Source organism: Ochotona curzoniae, unplaced genomic scaffold (genome assembly GCF_017591425.1).
Source record: "Ochotona curzoniae isolate NIBS_2020 unplaced genomic scaffold, NIBS_Ocur_1.0 contig_2210, whole genome shotgun sequence".
NCBI lineage: Eukaryota > Metazoa > Chordata > Mammalia > Lagomorpha > Ochotonidae > Ochotona > Ochotona curzoniae.
Window position 1 is genome coordinate 23,021,615 of NW_024465369.1, and position 15,641 is coordinate 23,037,255.

At 37.5% G+C, this 15,641-nt stretch overlaps 1 protein-coding gene across 5 annotated transcripts in view; it reads left to right on the plus strand.

The window, feature by feature from the left end:
• Positions 1–15,641, plus strand: part of MARCHF7 (membrane associated ring-CH-type finger 7) — a 36,606-nt gene that overhangs the window by 5,490 nt on the left and 15,475 nt on the right. For 4 of the 5 annotated variants that reach the window (XM_040971617.1, XM_040971619.1, XM_040971616.1 and 1 more), the window contains exons 2-5: positions 7,015–7,179; positions 9,525–9,714; positions 11,153–11,320; positions 13,007–14,108. In XM_040971617.1, the coding sequence (XP_040827551.1) occupies positions 7,027–7,179; positions 9,525–9,714; positions 11,153–11,320; positions 13,007–14,108 (1,613 nt within the window). In that variant the 5' untranslated portion in view covers positions 7,015–7,026. The remainder of the gene's footprint in view (positions 1–7,014; positions 7,180–9,524; positions 9,715–11,152; positions 11,321–13,006; positions 14,109–15,641) is intronic. The other variant, XM_040971620.1, reaches the window with a different exon arrangement.

Consider the following 15,641-nt stretch of genomic DNA (forward strand, 5'->3'; position numbering starts at 1 on the left):
AACATTTTGTCATTGGTGATGTTGTTGAATAATGGGATTTGCTGACCACACTTTGTATGCCAGTAAGGCTCCCAGCATTCTTGTCAAGGTAGTATCTTTTTGTAGGTGAGGAAATTAAGCATTAGGGAGATTAACCTAGAGTCAGACCGAGGGACAAACTTCAATGCTTGCTTGTCTTTTATTTATTTGCCAGAGTTAGAGAGAGAAATCTTCCACCTGCTGGCTTGCTCCCCCAGATGGCTGCATTGCTGAATATGGGCCAGTCAGCATGTAGGGATGAAGAGCTTCATCTGGGTCTCCCACGTGGGTGGCAGGGGTTGAGGCACGTGGGTCATCATCTGCTGCTTTTCCCAGGCTATTAGTAAGGAGCTTGATCAGAAATGGTGCCGCTGGGACTTGAACCATGTGCATATGGGTATCTTCGGCAGCAGCTTTACCCACGATGGCCAAAGCTTGCATTCTTTATTCTACATCTATAAGTGGAAAACTGGATCATGTTCTAAAGATTAGATAGTGTCTAATTGGTTCCTACCTATCCTTAAGCCTATTTTGGAAAAACGTAGGAAGTAGATTTTTTTGATAATTGCATTAAATGTGTTTCTGTTACTGAATATATTCACATATAGCAAAAAAAAAAAAAAGACTTAGCGATAAGAAGTAGCCTTTGTTAATATGGATAGGGCTGAGGCTTTCTTTGTTGAGCCTTTACAGATGCCTGAACAAGACCTTTATTGTAGTAATGGGAAGCAGTTATCTGTAGAGTGATGAGAGGATCCATGTTACATAACAAAAGCCCTTTGTGTAAGGGAATTAAAGAGAAATGTTTGGCATCATATCGCTATTTCTCTGCTTTTATGAAGCTACAACTTTCCAAATGTGAAAAGTGGGAAGGAATGAGAGATGTGCTAAGGTTAACAGTATGGAAAGTGTACAGCACAGGCAGGAGTCCAGCAGGTAGCTGGGGAAAGGGAAATGGATGCGTGTAAGTGGTCGATCACAGACACCTGCCATGTACCAATGCGAAGTCCTTTCCTAAACTGAATGTCCTAGCTTTCCCCTAGTGGCAGCTTATTACTGTCTTCTTGTGCAGCGTCTGGCCCATGGATGGGTTTCTTCAGGGTTTCCATTCTCCTTGAATATGGGCAGCTCCTGCATCTTCACGATGTGGAGCTGGCGCTCCCCCTCTCAGGTTCTCTGCCTGCCTTCATTGTTTCTGTAAACACTCAGTGCCACATTTCTTCTGGTTCCAGAATTGCTAAGTCCAGATTTGAGTGCCACATTTGATGGGCCTTCTTGTTGCATGATTATAAGGCAGAAGGCTAGAAGAGAGGAAACACAGAGCTGTTTTGTAGTTGGTATCAATCCTGTGAGGTGAGGTCCTCATGACCTAAACAAACATACCTTATTAGGTCCCACTCAGTACTTTCACATTAGGAATAGAGTTTCCAGTGAATGGGTTTTGGGGGACACACTTAAAACATAGCGGTCTTTAAGAAGATGGGGGAAAAAATTGAAAGTTTGATAGAGAATAAGTACCACTACCAAGAATGAAATACAAAATAAAACTACTGATGAGTAATTACTCTTTAGTCTAACCTTAGTATGGAGGTAGAGTTGCAGTTTTCTTGAGTGAGCCTCATATCTAGCTGAGAAACATAAACTTCAAATTAATTTGGATCTGGTATGATAGCCTAGTGGCTGAATGCTCGCCTTGCAACCAACAGAATCCCATTTGAGTGCTGGTTCGTATCCTGGCTACTCCACTTCCCATCCAGCTCCCTGATTGTGGGAAAACAGTAGAGGATGGCCCCACAGTCTTGGGACGCTGCACCCATGTGGGAGACTTGGAAGAAGCTTGTGGCTCCTGACATCAGATCGGCTCAGCTCAGCTCTAGCCATTGCTGCCACTTGGGGAGTGAACTGGTCTGTCTCCTTCTCTCTGTAGACCTGACTTTCCAATAAAAATAGAGTAAATTCAAATTAATTTGTCTATATTCTAGGAAAGTTTGAGATAGTTTTTCCAGTGATAACTGAGATCTTTATGTCAGGTGTAGAATTTCAGAATTTTGCATGACCTGATTCCTTTCATCCTCTTACTTGGACTAAAATAAATTTTCAGGCAAAATCATTTCTGCTGAATAGATTTAAGGCTGTTTATAACTAGAAAAATGTTTTTAGAGCTTTTTTTTAAATTATTAATTTGAAAGTATTAAAAAGCAGATCTGAGGAGAGATCTTTTATTCACTGATTCACTCCCCACAGGCCAAATTGGCCAGAGCTGGACTGATTGAAGCCATGAGTTTCTCTTCCAGATCTCTTGTGGGGATTCAGGGGCCCAAGTCCTTGATCTGTCCTCTACTGCTTTCCCAGGTAGAGAGCTGCGTTAGAAGTGGAGCAGTTGGACTTGAACCGGCACCTATGTGGGATGCTGGCAGCACATCTGCCACAGCACAGAGCTTCCCCTGCTCCCACCCACCGCCACACCCCACCCTGAAAGACATTTTTTCCTCTGTAGTGTTCAGCAGGCCACTGAAAACATGAATTTGCTTTCAAGAGCTCTTCAAGATTTTCTAGGAAGCTTGGCAGAGTAAAACTTACCTGTGAAATAAGCAGTTACTATTTTTTAAGTAGCTAAAGCAAGCCACAGAACTGTGAGATATATGGACTACATAAATCATGACGTTGGTATGAGTACCTATTCTCCACTGTTGTTGATGTCAACTACGATCAAAGTGCCTTAATGTAAGGGTAGATTTGGAGTGAAAGTATGGCTAATTAGGTAAACTAGCAGCTACAAAGAATCTTCACCTACAGATGTCATCTCAAAAGTTGAACAGTTCAGCAAAGTGAAAAAATTTCAACTATTAGCCATAAGGTTTTTGTGGCTCATTATTTTTCTTATACACTCAGAACAGCTTCTAGAAAGTGCCTTTTTATAGTTGGGAGTGCCTCCTTCCCTTACCATCGTACGTGTGTTGATGAGCACCACAAAGCACTGAATCCCATGGACCTTTTTATAAGTCTGAGTACAATTATATTTTGGAGCCTGCATACTAGTGATGTATGCCCTATGCATATTGAGTGGGAAAGCATGGTATACATTTCTCAAGGTCATGCTGTACTGTTCTATCTAACTTTAAAACAGAAGTGCAAAAATAAAATTACAAAAAACTTTTAGGTTGTTAGGAACAGAGCTGTTTATTTATTGTTGAAGGGTGTTTGTTAATAGAGAGAGGAAAGGTTCTCCATCTGCTGTTTCACTTCACAAATGCCAGCAAAAGCTAGGGTTGGACTAGGCAGAAGTCAGGAGCTAAAAACTCCGTCCCGGTCCCCCACATGAATGACGGGAGCCCAGGTGCTGTTTCACACGGTGTATTAATAGGAAGCTGGGCTGGAAGAAGAGGTGGAACTTGATTCTAGATATTCTGCATTCCAGTCAGCAGCTTAACCTGGTGTGCTCCAAGCCCCTCCCCTATTTGAGAGACAGAGCTCTCCAATGAAACAATTATTGTACAGCAGGAGCTGGAAATGCAACCCAGATCTACCACATGGTGACAGAATCCCAGTTACTTGCCATTACTTCTGTCTCAGTGTCTGTATCATCTGGGTTCAAGCATTGCACTTATGGCTGATGTGGGACATAGGTGTCCATACTTGTTTTAACTGCCAGGCCATTACCTGTGCTAGTCAGCAGAGCTTTTAATGAAGTGCATTTCCAATATGTTTGAAACCAACCATGCTGGTAAATTTCTCACTGATCAAAGAACCTATTAAGTGGTAGAATCAAGTCTGAATTTTAAAAAATGCTCTGTGATGACTGAAAAACACTGGGCTGGGTTGATCAACGAGGAAAGACTGCATATGGACCTTGTTTTAATGTTGTGCATTAAAAAGTCTTGGTTAAATGCAACAAGCTTTAATTTCCTTTTTCCTACCATTGTAGTGTGTTATTTTTACTCCTTTTCCTGTATTGATGTTATAACTATTTAGATATTGGTTATTTGTGTTGCTTGTTTTGCCTGTTACATTAATTGTCAACCTCTTGTTTGATATTAGTGTGCCTATCACATAGAAAACATCCAAAAAACTATTTGTGAAATGGCTGACTGAACCCGAATCTTCTAAGTGGTACAAGTTTTTCAAGGACTGCACATTTTACTTTTCACTATCTTTCGTGCTTATGACCTACAGCTTATGTAACCAAATTATATAACTTTTCATGTAACACCTACATTGTCAAAATTCAATCAATTTATGTAGAGGAGTTGCCAAAATTAGTTTCACACAGTATCAAATTATCTCTCTCAGAGGACTCTGCCTCTTTGCCTTTTCCCGAGAGGTTTGTTTTAAGCTGATTTCCTACTAGGTTAGTTCTATTCTGCAAGTACAAACTGGGTATAAACGTGAGTATAATTGTAAAAGGCAGAGTCAAGGAGCATTATTGCTGTTAGAAAAAAAAATATATAGCTATGTCTTTCAAAAAGCATGTTGTCTCCCTGTTTTATATCTTTAAAATTCCAATTCAAAATTAAACTCTTTCTGATTAAAAAAATCTTATGGGCTTATCAAGTATGTACATACCTTATAAAAAGCTAATGATAGAAAAGATTTGTATTAGGTGGTAATGTGCTGTATTTTTGAATCCATGCCAATTTCAGAAGACAACATGGGCACTGTCAGTAATGATCCTGGGATCATGAATGTGAATTAGGACTTGGCAGGGCCTACACTGGGGCTGGTTTCCTATTTAGAGGGATGGTAGCAGTCCTTTTTTCTCCTATTCCTTTTTGCAACAGCAGTGACCTTTAATCTTTGGGTTGTGTCTTCTAAGCTTTATATACCTTCCTATTTATTGATGTACTTATGCCATTTCTTGTGTTCTTTTTTTCATTGCGGACTTTTTGTTATTCATCATTGTCCTATCTACATCATCCCACAATGTTTGTGGTAAATTTGATTTAGTAGTTATTATAACTGTTAACATTCAAAGAATCTTGCCAAATACCACCATTCCTTTCTTGAGCAGTAGCTTTTTTCTCAAGTTAAAAATAAGATTTTTGAACTAACATGTGTTCTGTGTATGTAGCATAGTTTTTCAAATTAAAATGGTTATCGTCTATGCCATATGCCTATGACATACAGCTTCCATATGATGTGCTGTTTTTGCTAAAACATGTTCTGTTACCTGAGGACCAACTCCAACCTGTATTGGTTGCTCCCTCTGCTTTCTGCATACCATTGTATGTATGTTCTCTTTGTCACTGCTTCCTAAGTTCCTTTTCTGTTTTTTTAATGCTTTATTCTCCTGTTTCTCTAGGACATTCTGTTAAGGTTCTTAAGACTTTTGATTTGTGTCTTAAGACCTTGAATGTCTAAAAATGTTCCCATTCTGCATCTCACATTTAGTTGCAAGATTAGAATTCAAAGCTAAAAATTATTTTTGGAACTCTGTAGGTATTCTTTTATGTTGCTCTTAGGTGATTTTAATTACGTTTCCTTTGTAAGAGAATCGTTTTTCCATCCTAATAGATTCTCACCTTCTAGTTGTCTGAAATTTCAAGATGGTGGATTGTGCTCAGTGGGATTTGTTTTTCTCCACTCTTCCTGTCTACTCTTGAGTCTTTTTAGGTAAATTTTTGTACTGGAGTTCTGAAAAGGTTTTTGTTTTGTTTTGTTTTGTTTTGTTTTGTTTTGTTTGCTACTTTTCTCTCTCTTCTGTGATACTTATTAGAAAGATAGAGAGTACTTTTTAATTTATAGCAGTGCTTTTTATCATTGCTCCCAAATTGAACAATCTCCTGTGCAGTCACAGTGGAATAAGAAAGAATAGAATAAGAGATCACATTCATTCCCACAAATTAGGGTGAATTTATTGTTAACTGCTTGCGGTGACATGGATGATCCTCACAGACACAAAGTTGGACATGGGTACTACTGTGAGATTCCACTTATATATAGTTGATAGTCAGACATGGCTGGGATGGCTATTTTTTCATGGATTGAGAAATGTTTAGTGAGAAAAACTTAGAAATTTTTCTGTAAAATGTCAGACACAATTTCACATTTTCTATAAACTAGTTTTTTCTTTCGTTTTTTAAAAAACATCATTAGAATGATTTTTACCATTATAATGTGTATAGTTTTACAAATTTTCCACTTAAGGTATCATTCTTCGGCAACATTCTAGGAGGCACTTCAGCTAACTTGTAAATTGCTTAATCTCTCAGTGCCAATTTTCTTATCTATTATCCCTGTAATGTAGTACCCACCTCAGATTTGTTTTGGAGATTTAGTGATCTACTATGTAAAAAAAGCTTATACCCTTCAATACATATCACCTGTTAATTTTGTGGAATTAATGAAATCCTTTCAGTGACAACTATCAATACCTTTTATAATCTGTGATTATTGAATCTTGTATTCCAGGAAATTATTTGGGAGTGATACTGAGCTGAGGATATCTTGACTGACAAGGGGATTTTTAAAAAATTACAGTATGAGCTAGTATAATGTCTTAAAGGTCTATGCTAATGGGAACCCACAGAAGAAGGATGTTCTTGTTAAAACTAATGGCCAGGAATTGGATATAGAGTTTGTAGAATGCCCAAATAAAAGCCTGTTAGAGCATATTGTGGTGCTTGATATGCAAATAGTTCAGTAGGTATGAGCAAGAACACTCATAGAAAAGAATGGGAAGAGAATCAAGAGCAATTCATATAAGACTTTATTTTATTTCTTTTGATTAAGCGAGAACCCTGGCATTGGAAAGAGCAAGCCACACAGCTTCTCATTGCACTTTGGTTTGTTTCATGCGATAGACAATAGGAAACCTATTCTATGGACTTTAGACTTTTGCCTTGCAGAAAAGAGTTGGTGTTAGACTCACAGTTACCTTGTCAGATGTGGTTAATATGCATGGCTAATTCTTGATTGAAGCTGATGATTAGGAGGGATTAAGAATTAAAGGATTGCATGTTTTCCCAAAGGCAATTAATGGAAATTTGCATTTCATAGGAAATCTTAAGAATGGAGTCTAAACCTTCAAGGATTCCAAGAAGAATTTCTGTTCAGCCCTCCAGCTCTTTAAGTGCTAGGATGATGTCTGGAAGCAGAGGAAATAGTTTTAATGAAACCTATCACTCAAGAGACTCTTCGTTTAGACTGGATTCTGAGTATCAGGTAACATTTTAATTTGGAATGTGTGTGTGTGTGTGTATTTTTTTTTTAATCCTTGGGACTTTTAAAAAACATCTTTTTTGGATTAAAAAAGATTTAGCCAGGCAGGTGTTGTGCTGCATTGGGTTAAGCCACTGCTTGGGATATCTACCTCCCATATCAGAGTGTGTGAGATCCAGTCTCACCTCTGCTTCCAGTCCAGCATTCTGCTGATGAACACAAGCAACAGCAGCAGGTACTAGTGCAAGTGTTGGGTCCTCGCCAGCCATGTGGAAGACCCAGATCGAGTTTCCAGCTCCCAAGTTTGGCCTGTCCCAGAACTGATTGGTGTGGGCGTTTGGAAAGTGAACTACTATATGAAGATCTTTCTCCTTATCCTCTGTATCTGTGTATGTGTCTTCTGCTTTTACATTTTTAATTAAATAAAATATTTCATTTTTCTTTAATTGCATGATTAAATACAGCAGAAGAGGAAGCTCATGCACGGGTGTATTATATGTTACTCTGTCCTAAGTACTTCAGTCTTCATTCAACCTTGTTTTCTGCTGATACATACACTTGTTTATTTGAAAGGCAGTGTTAGAGAAGGAGAGAGAGAGATCTTCCATCTGCTGGCTCACTGCCCAGATGGTCTCAATGGTTGGGCATAGTCCAAGTTGATGGCAGGAGCTACACCATCTTGGGCTCCTACATGAGAATAGGGGATTGAGTACTTGGGCCATCCTGTATTGCTTTCCTAAGAACATTTTTTGATTTTGCTTGAAAGCATTAGTTACACGGAGAAGGAGAGAGAGACTATCCACTGATTCACTTCTGAAATGGCTACAAGGGCCAGAGCTAGGCCAGTACGGAGCCAGGAGTTTCTTCCTGGTCTTCCATAGGGGTATAGGTGAGACAGGGCTCTACCACCTTCCCAGGCCAGTAGCAGAAAGCTGGATCGAAAGTAGATCAGCTAGGACACAAACCAGTTCCCATATGAGATGCTGGAGTCACAGACAGAGGGTTCACTTGACACTCGACCATGCCAGCCCCAAAAAACAATGTGTTTTGAGGTCAGGCTAGTTTGATATTATTTGATTTTGGTAATACAGATCTAAGAATGAATATTATATGAGCCAAAACTTTGTTTAAAAAACAGTAGGGTGATGGTAGTGGGGAATCTCATTTCTTAAATATCTAAGGATATCTATATAGTGAAAGCAATTGAATTGGTGACAACCAGGAAGAAGGCTTGATTTTTTTTTTTTTTGAATGAAAGTCAACAGCAAAACACAAGAAATTTAACTCTTTAATATGCAAATTTTAACATACATTTTTGACCCAGACTGGTGTAGGTTTTTGTTCTTTATCTGTATGCTAGGGCTTTTTGATGAAACTTATTATGTCCTCGAGCATTTTAGAGATACACCACATGTACCATGTGAAGAAAATGTTCATATAAAAATAATAGGATGACTTCAGTTTTACTGTTATTGTTCAGTTTCAGATTGTTGCTGAAACGTGCTGACTATTTAGACCAGTACTTTTAAGAAGATAAACTAATCTTAAATACATTAAATTGAGTACAGTGCTTAGCCACTTTGTTCATGATGAGTGCCGTTTGTATTATGAGATTTTTCTTTCTTTCCTTTTTTTTTTTCCTACTTTGGTCTATCCATACATCAAAAGAATATCATAGAGCTAGCACTGTAGTATAGCAGGTAAAGCCACTACCTGTGATTCTGGCATCTCATATGGATGCTGGTTCAAGTCCTGGCTGCTCTACTTCTGATACAGCTTCTTGCTGATGGCCTGGGAAAAGCAGAGAAGGTGGAACAAATCCTTGGAACCCTGCGCCCATGTGAGTGGACCCAGAAGACGCTCCTGGCTTCTACCTGGCTCAGCTCTGGCCGTTGTGGACATTTGGGAAGTGAACTAGTGGATAAAAATCATTTTGCATCTACCTTTCCCTCTGCACCTCGAATTTTCAAATAAATAATGTTCTTCCTCCTATCTTATACAAAGAATTACATAAATAGCTCTACATTAGAAAATCATGATCTAAGAATTTTAAGTATGCATTTCTATTGTTTTGGTTCACTAATAAGACAGTGCAGATGCTGAGATTTTCTTCTGCTTCTCTTCTGTCTTTTCTTTAACCTTGACTCTGGTCCTAACCTTAACCTTTTCTTATCCTGATCTATTTCATTATCATTGTTGTAGGACTAAACTGTTAGAATGAGCATCAGCTCAGGGATGATTTTTTTTAATTGAAAAAAACTTTATTTTTTAGGCTTTTTATGTTAGTGCCTTTTGTAGCACTGCTAGCATTTGTTTGCTTCCCTAAACTTTCTGTTTGTGACTTTCAGTCTGCTTCAGCATCTGCATCACCGTTTCAATCCACATGGTACAGTGAGTCTGAGATAACTCAGGGAGCACACTCCAGGTCACAGAATCAACAACGCGATCATGATTCAAAAAGACCTAAACTTTCCTGTGCAAACTGTACATCTACCTCAGCTGCAAGAAATGTTGGAAATGGCTTAAATGCAGTATCAGGTAAGGATTACATTTCTCTAAGAGTCACTGTAAATGTACTTTGTACTAAAGACCCTTTTCCAAGATGTGACATAATTGTTCTTAAGATTGATTAAACAGGTAGAGTATGTATGTACAAGACAGTGAGTTAAAAATGTAGTGTTGTTTTCCAAAATGTTACTTTAATTACTACTAGGGCTATATAAACTTTTCTTTTACATTTTTTGCTATAAATTTAGTACTAGTATTCTACATAAAATATTATATACTTTGATTAATTTGATTACAAACTGATGTCTGTGGTAATAAAATTGGTAACTTTTAAAAAATGTTACCAGGAAAGCTAAATCTGATGCATATTAAAAGTATTTCCTGTGACTCTCTATGCAAAGATAAGCATTTGACATGATACTAGTGTACAAACTCAGTAATTTAAAAGCTTGCTGGTATTCCAGTAGACTTCTGTATAAGAAATTAGCATTATTACTGGAGGCATGACATTGGGCAGATTACTTAACCACTTCCTCCTCACTTGTACTCCGAAAATGAAATGTTTAGCTAGTGTTTGAAATATTCTTACAGGGAGACAAAGTTGATGATTACACAGTTGAAGACGGAATTCTTGTTGAAGTAGTGTAAGCAATTCCTTTCTATCTCAATAGGCAGGAAAACCATGGCAAAGACATTGTCACTCTAAAGGATATTAAGAGTAGTTTGATGGCTGAGAGCAGACTGAGCTTTAATTTTGTAGATAAACACTAGTTTGCAGAGAGATTTTTTTCTCTTCTGTTACTTGAAAGTGTAGCATTAAGTACACTGGGCCACTTCTCTTAATGAAGATGAATTTTTAAGGCTATCCAGACTAGGAAAAGAAGAGCCAAAATTTCAAGGTAAATAGCAAGAAGGAAAGAAGTTTGCAACTTTTTAAGTTTCTTATTCAGTGAAATCTTATCTAACAAAAAGTAGAAGATAATTGTAACAATATTTTAGTCCTTTATAAACCAAATAGAGTGACAGGAAAATATTCTGATAGATTGAGTATGACACTAAGAAAGCTTTTCAAAAAGAAAAAAGAAAAGAAAACCTTTCATTTCAAGATTTCCTTAATTTTGATTGTGGCAATACTGCTACATCATTGATGGACTTTTTCCCAAATTTTGCAACTTTGGCAAATTTGTAGTTTGTATTATAGCCATTTTATTATCATGTTTCTCTTGAATGATCATATTTTGTAAGGTGGGTAGATTTTAAAATCAGTGTGTTTGGGTAGGAAATCTCTTTGGAAATGGTTAGTTCATTACTGAATATGTTTTAATTTGTTGATTTTTACTTCTGATTGCCAGTGGGTAACTGTGGATATTATTATAAAAATAAACTCACTCAGAGTTACTGAATATTTATTACCATCACAAGCCTTGAAAAGTTTTCTCTGAAATAAAATTTCTTCAATTATTTTAAGATTCTTCTTGGAGACATAGTCAAGTTCCCAGATCTTCATCAATGGTACTTGGATCATTTGGAACAGATTTAATGAGAGAGAGGAGAGATTTGGAGAGAAGAACAGATTCCTCTCTTAGTAATCTTATAGATTATAGTCATCGAAGTAGTGATTTCACAACTTCATCATGTATGTATAAATCACCATGTATAGCTTATCTAATGTTACTACGTTTTCCTCTTTATGAATGCTGTTAAGAACATTATGAAAGAGTAAATAAAGTAACTCTTAGATCCAGATGAAGATTTTAGAAGAGTTTAATATGTTTTCAAGTACCTTATCTGTTTTGCTTTAAAAATATTAAGTAGTTGGGCCCAGCGCAGTAACCTAGTGGCCAAAGTCCTAGCTTTGGACACGCCAGGATCCCATATGGGCACCAACTCATGTCCCACAGGCCCCGCTTCCCATCCAGCTCCTTGCTTTTGGCCTGGGAAAGCAGTCGAGGTTGGCCCAAAGCCTTGGGACCCTGTACCCACTGTGGGAGACCTGGAAGAAGCTCCTGGCTCCTGGCTTTGGATTGGCTTGATTCCAGCTGTTGCAATCGCTTGAGGAGTGAATCATTGGAAGGAAGATCTTACTCTCTGTCCTCCTGTCTGTGTATCTGACTTTGCAATAAAAATAAATATTGAAACAAATTTAGTAGTTAAAAAGAAAACTGAAGTAACTAAGTTATAATCTTTCTTGAGTAAAACATTAAGACAAAACATTCTAAATGCTTGGCTTTGATAGAGGAGATAGACAGTATCAGTAACTTCTGGGTTTCAGGATGTAAAAATATAGAATGAAATAAGATTTAGACTCAACAGTTTGTTTATTCATGGGGCTCTGTATATTATAATAATGTAGCTGTTACATTGGTAGTATGGCTAAGTGTTCACAAAAGAATGTGATATTCTTTTATCACTGTATTCTGCTTTATATCTTCTAATGAGAAAGCAGGGGATAAGAACCATTATTGTTAAAAATATAGAAGATTGGAAAAATTACTGACAAAATGATTGGAGAAATTCTTATCCTTTTGCAGGGTTGTCAGAGTTATTAGGGTGGTAATTTACGTAAAATTACTTTTATATTTATTTCTGCAAGTAAGAAAAAACACCAAAATTTAGCTCCCTAAGATGATACTGCTTTTAATCATTTGAAGAAAAAAATATATAAGACTTATTTATTAGAAAGGCAGATACACAGAGAGAAGGTGAGAAAGATTTTTTTGTACACTAGATTACTCTCCAAGTGGCCGAGTCAGTCTGAATCCAGGTGCCAGGAGCTTCTTTTGGGTCCGAGTCTCCCACGTGGATGCAGGGTCCCAAGGCTTTGGGTCATCCTCTTCTGCTTTCCCAGGCCACAAGCAGGGAGCTGGATGGGAAGTGGGCAGCCAGGTCAAGAATCAGCGCCTGGATGGGATCTCGCGCATGCAAGGCAAGGACATTAGCCACTAGACTACTGCGCCTGGCCTAAGAAAATCTTTAATGGTCTATTATTTTGACTTTTTAGAATTCTGTTAATTTAGATAATTTTCTACCATATGCCTTCTCAGTATTCAGTTGTTTATCAGCTGTTTGCATCTGATAAGTTCATGCTGTATTTCTTTGTTTTCAATTTATAATATTGACTTTATGGTATACTAGATTTTACGAGTTTATTTAGGAAGAGGAAGTACCTTTCTGTTTTTCTATAATCATTCTTTAATACTTAATGTAACAGTACTCAGTTTGAATCTAATATTTCATTTTTGGCAGTGATTAGTAGTTAAGGAAATGCAAATTTAAAGACTGATTTTATGTAATTGGTTACTCTTCTTCCTTTCAAAAATAGATGCTCAAGACAGAGTTCCTTCATATTCACAGGGAGCAAGACCAAAAGAGAACTCATTGAGCACTTTACAGTTGAATACATCATCCACCAACCACCAATTGCCTTCTGAACATCAAAACATGCCAAGTTCTAGGGACTCCAGCAGAAATTCTTTAAGGGCACATTTCTCTTCAAGAGAATCAGGATCTTCCCGAAGCAGTACACTATCTGGATTTTCTTTTATTCCAAATCGAGATGAAGCTCCAACTATAAGCAATTCAGAAAGGGTTGGTTCATCTCAAAGATCATTTCAAGAGTCTTCAGACAATGAAGGTAGGCGGACAACCAGGAGGTTGTTATCACGTATAGCATCTAGCATGTCATCTACATTTTTTTCACGAAGATCTAGTCAGGATTCCTTGAATACAAGGTCATTAAGTTCTGAAAATTCTTACATTTCTCCAAGAATTTTGACAGCTTCACAATCTCGTAGTACTGCAACATCTACATCTGAAGTTCCTGACAATAGGGCATCTGAAGGTCCTCAGGGATTTCGATTTCTTAGGCGAAGATGGGGTTTGTCATCTCTTAGCCAGAATCATAGCTCTGAGCCAGATTCAGAGAATTTTCACCAGGAATCTGAAGGTAGAAGTACAGGACCATGGTTATCTTCCTCATTTAGAAATAGGTGCACTCCTTTGTTCTCCAGAAGGAGACGAGAAGGAAGAGATGAATCCTCAAGGCTATCTACCTCTGAGATGCCATCTAGATCTCATATTTTTAGAAGAGACTCAAATGAAGTAGTTCACCTAGAAGCACAGAATGATCCTGTTGGGGCTGCTGCCAACAGACCACAAGCAACTGCAGCATCAAGTAGTGCCGCCACAGGAGGCTCCACGTCAGAGTCGGCTCAAGGTGGAAGAAATGCAGGAATAACAGGGATTCTTCCTGGTTCTTTATTCCGATTTGCAGTGCCCCCAGCACTCGGAAGTAATTTGACTGACAATGTCATGATTACTGTAGATATTATTCCTTCGGGTTGGAATTCAACTGATGGGAAAAGTGATAAAAGTAAAAGTGCGTCTTCCAGAGATCCAGAAAGACTGCAGAAAATAAAAGAGAGGTAAATTTGAATAACCTATCTTAAAGCCTATAAAACGAGTGGTTTAAAGAAAGAACTCTTATTTCTGAGGTGGTTACTCAAAATAGCTGAATTTTTCCCCCTGTAACATTTGTAACTAATATTAGGGTTTCATTGATAAATGGGTGAATGTTAATTGAAGCAACACTTGCTTAATGAAAGCATCAAGAAATGATCTAAAGGTTATTTTTAACCTTTTTAGAGTTAAATTTTCCCAAAATAAAAAAAACTCAGTCGCTTTCTCTGTTCCTTGATAGGCTAATGTTAACTGGGATTATTAAAAGAAATCAAGCCATCATGAATTATCAATACATCTGTTTAAGATGGTTCATCTACCCTTCATATATATTGCTAACTTTAAAGCTTTTAAGTTTTTGAAATTGTTAGAAAAGCAGATGGCAGTAGAGACAATTCTACTCTCCTCTTGTTAGTTTCCATATACCTACAACAGCTGGGTCTGGTTCAGAAAATCGGTCTTGAGTCTTCAGATGGGTCAAAAGGAACACTGCCTGAGCCAGTGCTACCTGTCAGGGTGTGCAGCAGCAGAAAGCCAGAAACTGGAGTGGGACTGGGACTTGAATCCAGGCACTCCAGGGTGGGATGTGGGTGTCATAAGCAACATCTTAATGCTACCCTTACCTTGGATGCTTTTATGGAATTAAGTAAAATCAGTTGCACAGAGTAAGCTTATTTTGTTTTTTTAAGTCCACACACATATATATACTAAACATCCTTATGTTATGATTATTCAACAGATACCAGTTAAATTCAAGAGTTAGAAAGTTTTCATGTGAAAGAAGTCTTGCAGTTATATTTTGTATGAAAGTCACTGGTAAGAGTTAGAATATGGGAGGAAGACCAAAAAAAGATGATTAGTTTTTATTCTCAACTTGGTTATTTGCCATCTGATTTTGAATAACTTTTATGATTAAATATAATATACTGCTATAAAGAGCACAGTGGTAGGAAGGAAAGACAAAGTTGTAGATTAGCTTTTAAAGATCTTTTTGTTTGATAAAAGGCCTAATTGAATTGTTGGGAGACACAGTTACTATCATTTTGGGCATTTTTGTGCTGTAATAAAACTAGTGATTCCAGTTCTGGTGAAGGAAGGTTGACATGTTTCTGACATGTTGGATGTGAAGCTACTGCTATTTTTCCTTGTATGGCATACCTTGTACATTTAGGCTGTTATCTTGGTTTTGAACTTCATAGTTTTCTTATGGAAAATGATGTTCTCTTCCCTGGTAATGTGGCTTTAATGGTTGCTTATTATAACAATTCCATCTGGTTAAAAGCTTCTGCTGAGGAATGTAGAAAGTAATACGTTTTCTTGCTGTGTCAGGGTTACACAAATATGGGTAAAGTAAGTGTGGGCAGAGGGCAGAACGTTAGTTTAGTCAGCAAAACCCTGTTTTAAAAATAGCACATTTTTGCCATAGAGTTTGTATGTTTGTATGTGTGTACCTTTACTAAATTCTGCCTCATGTATGAAGATTTTAAGAGTTATACAGT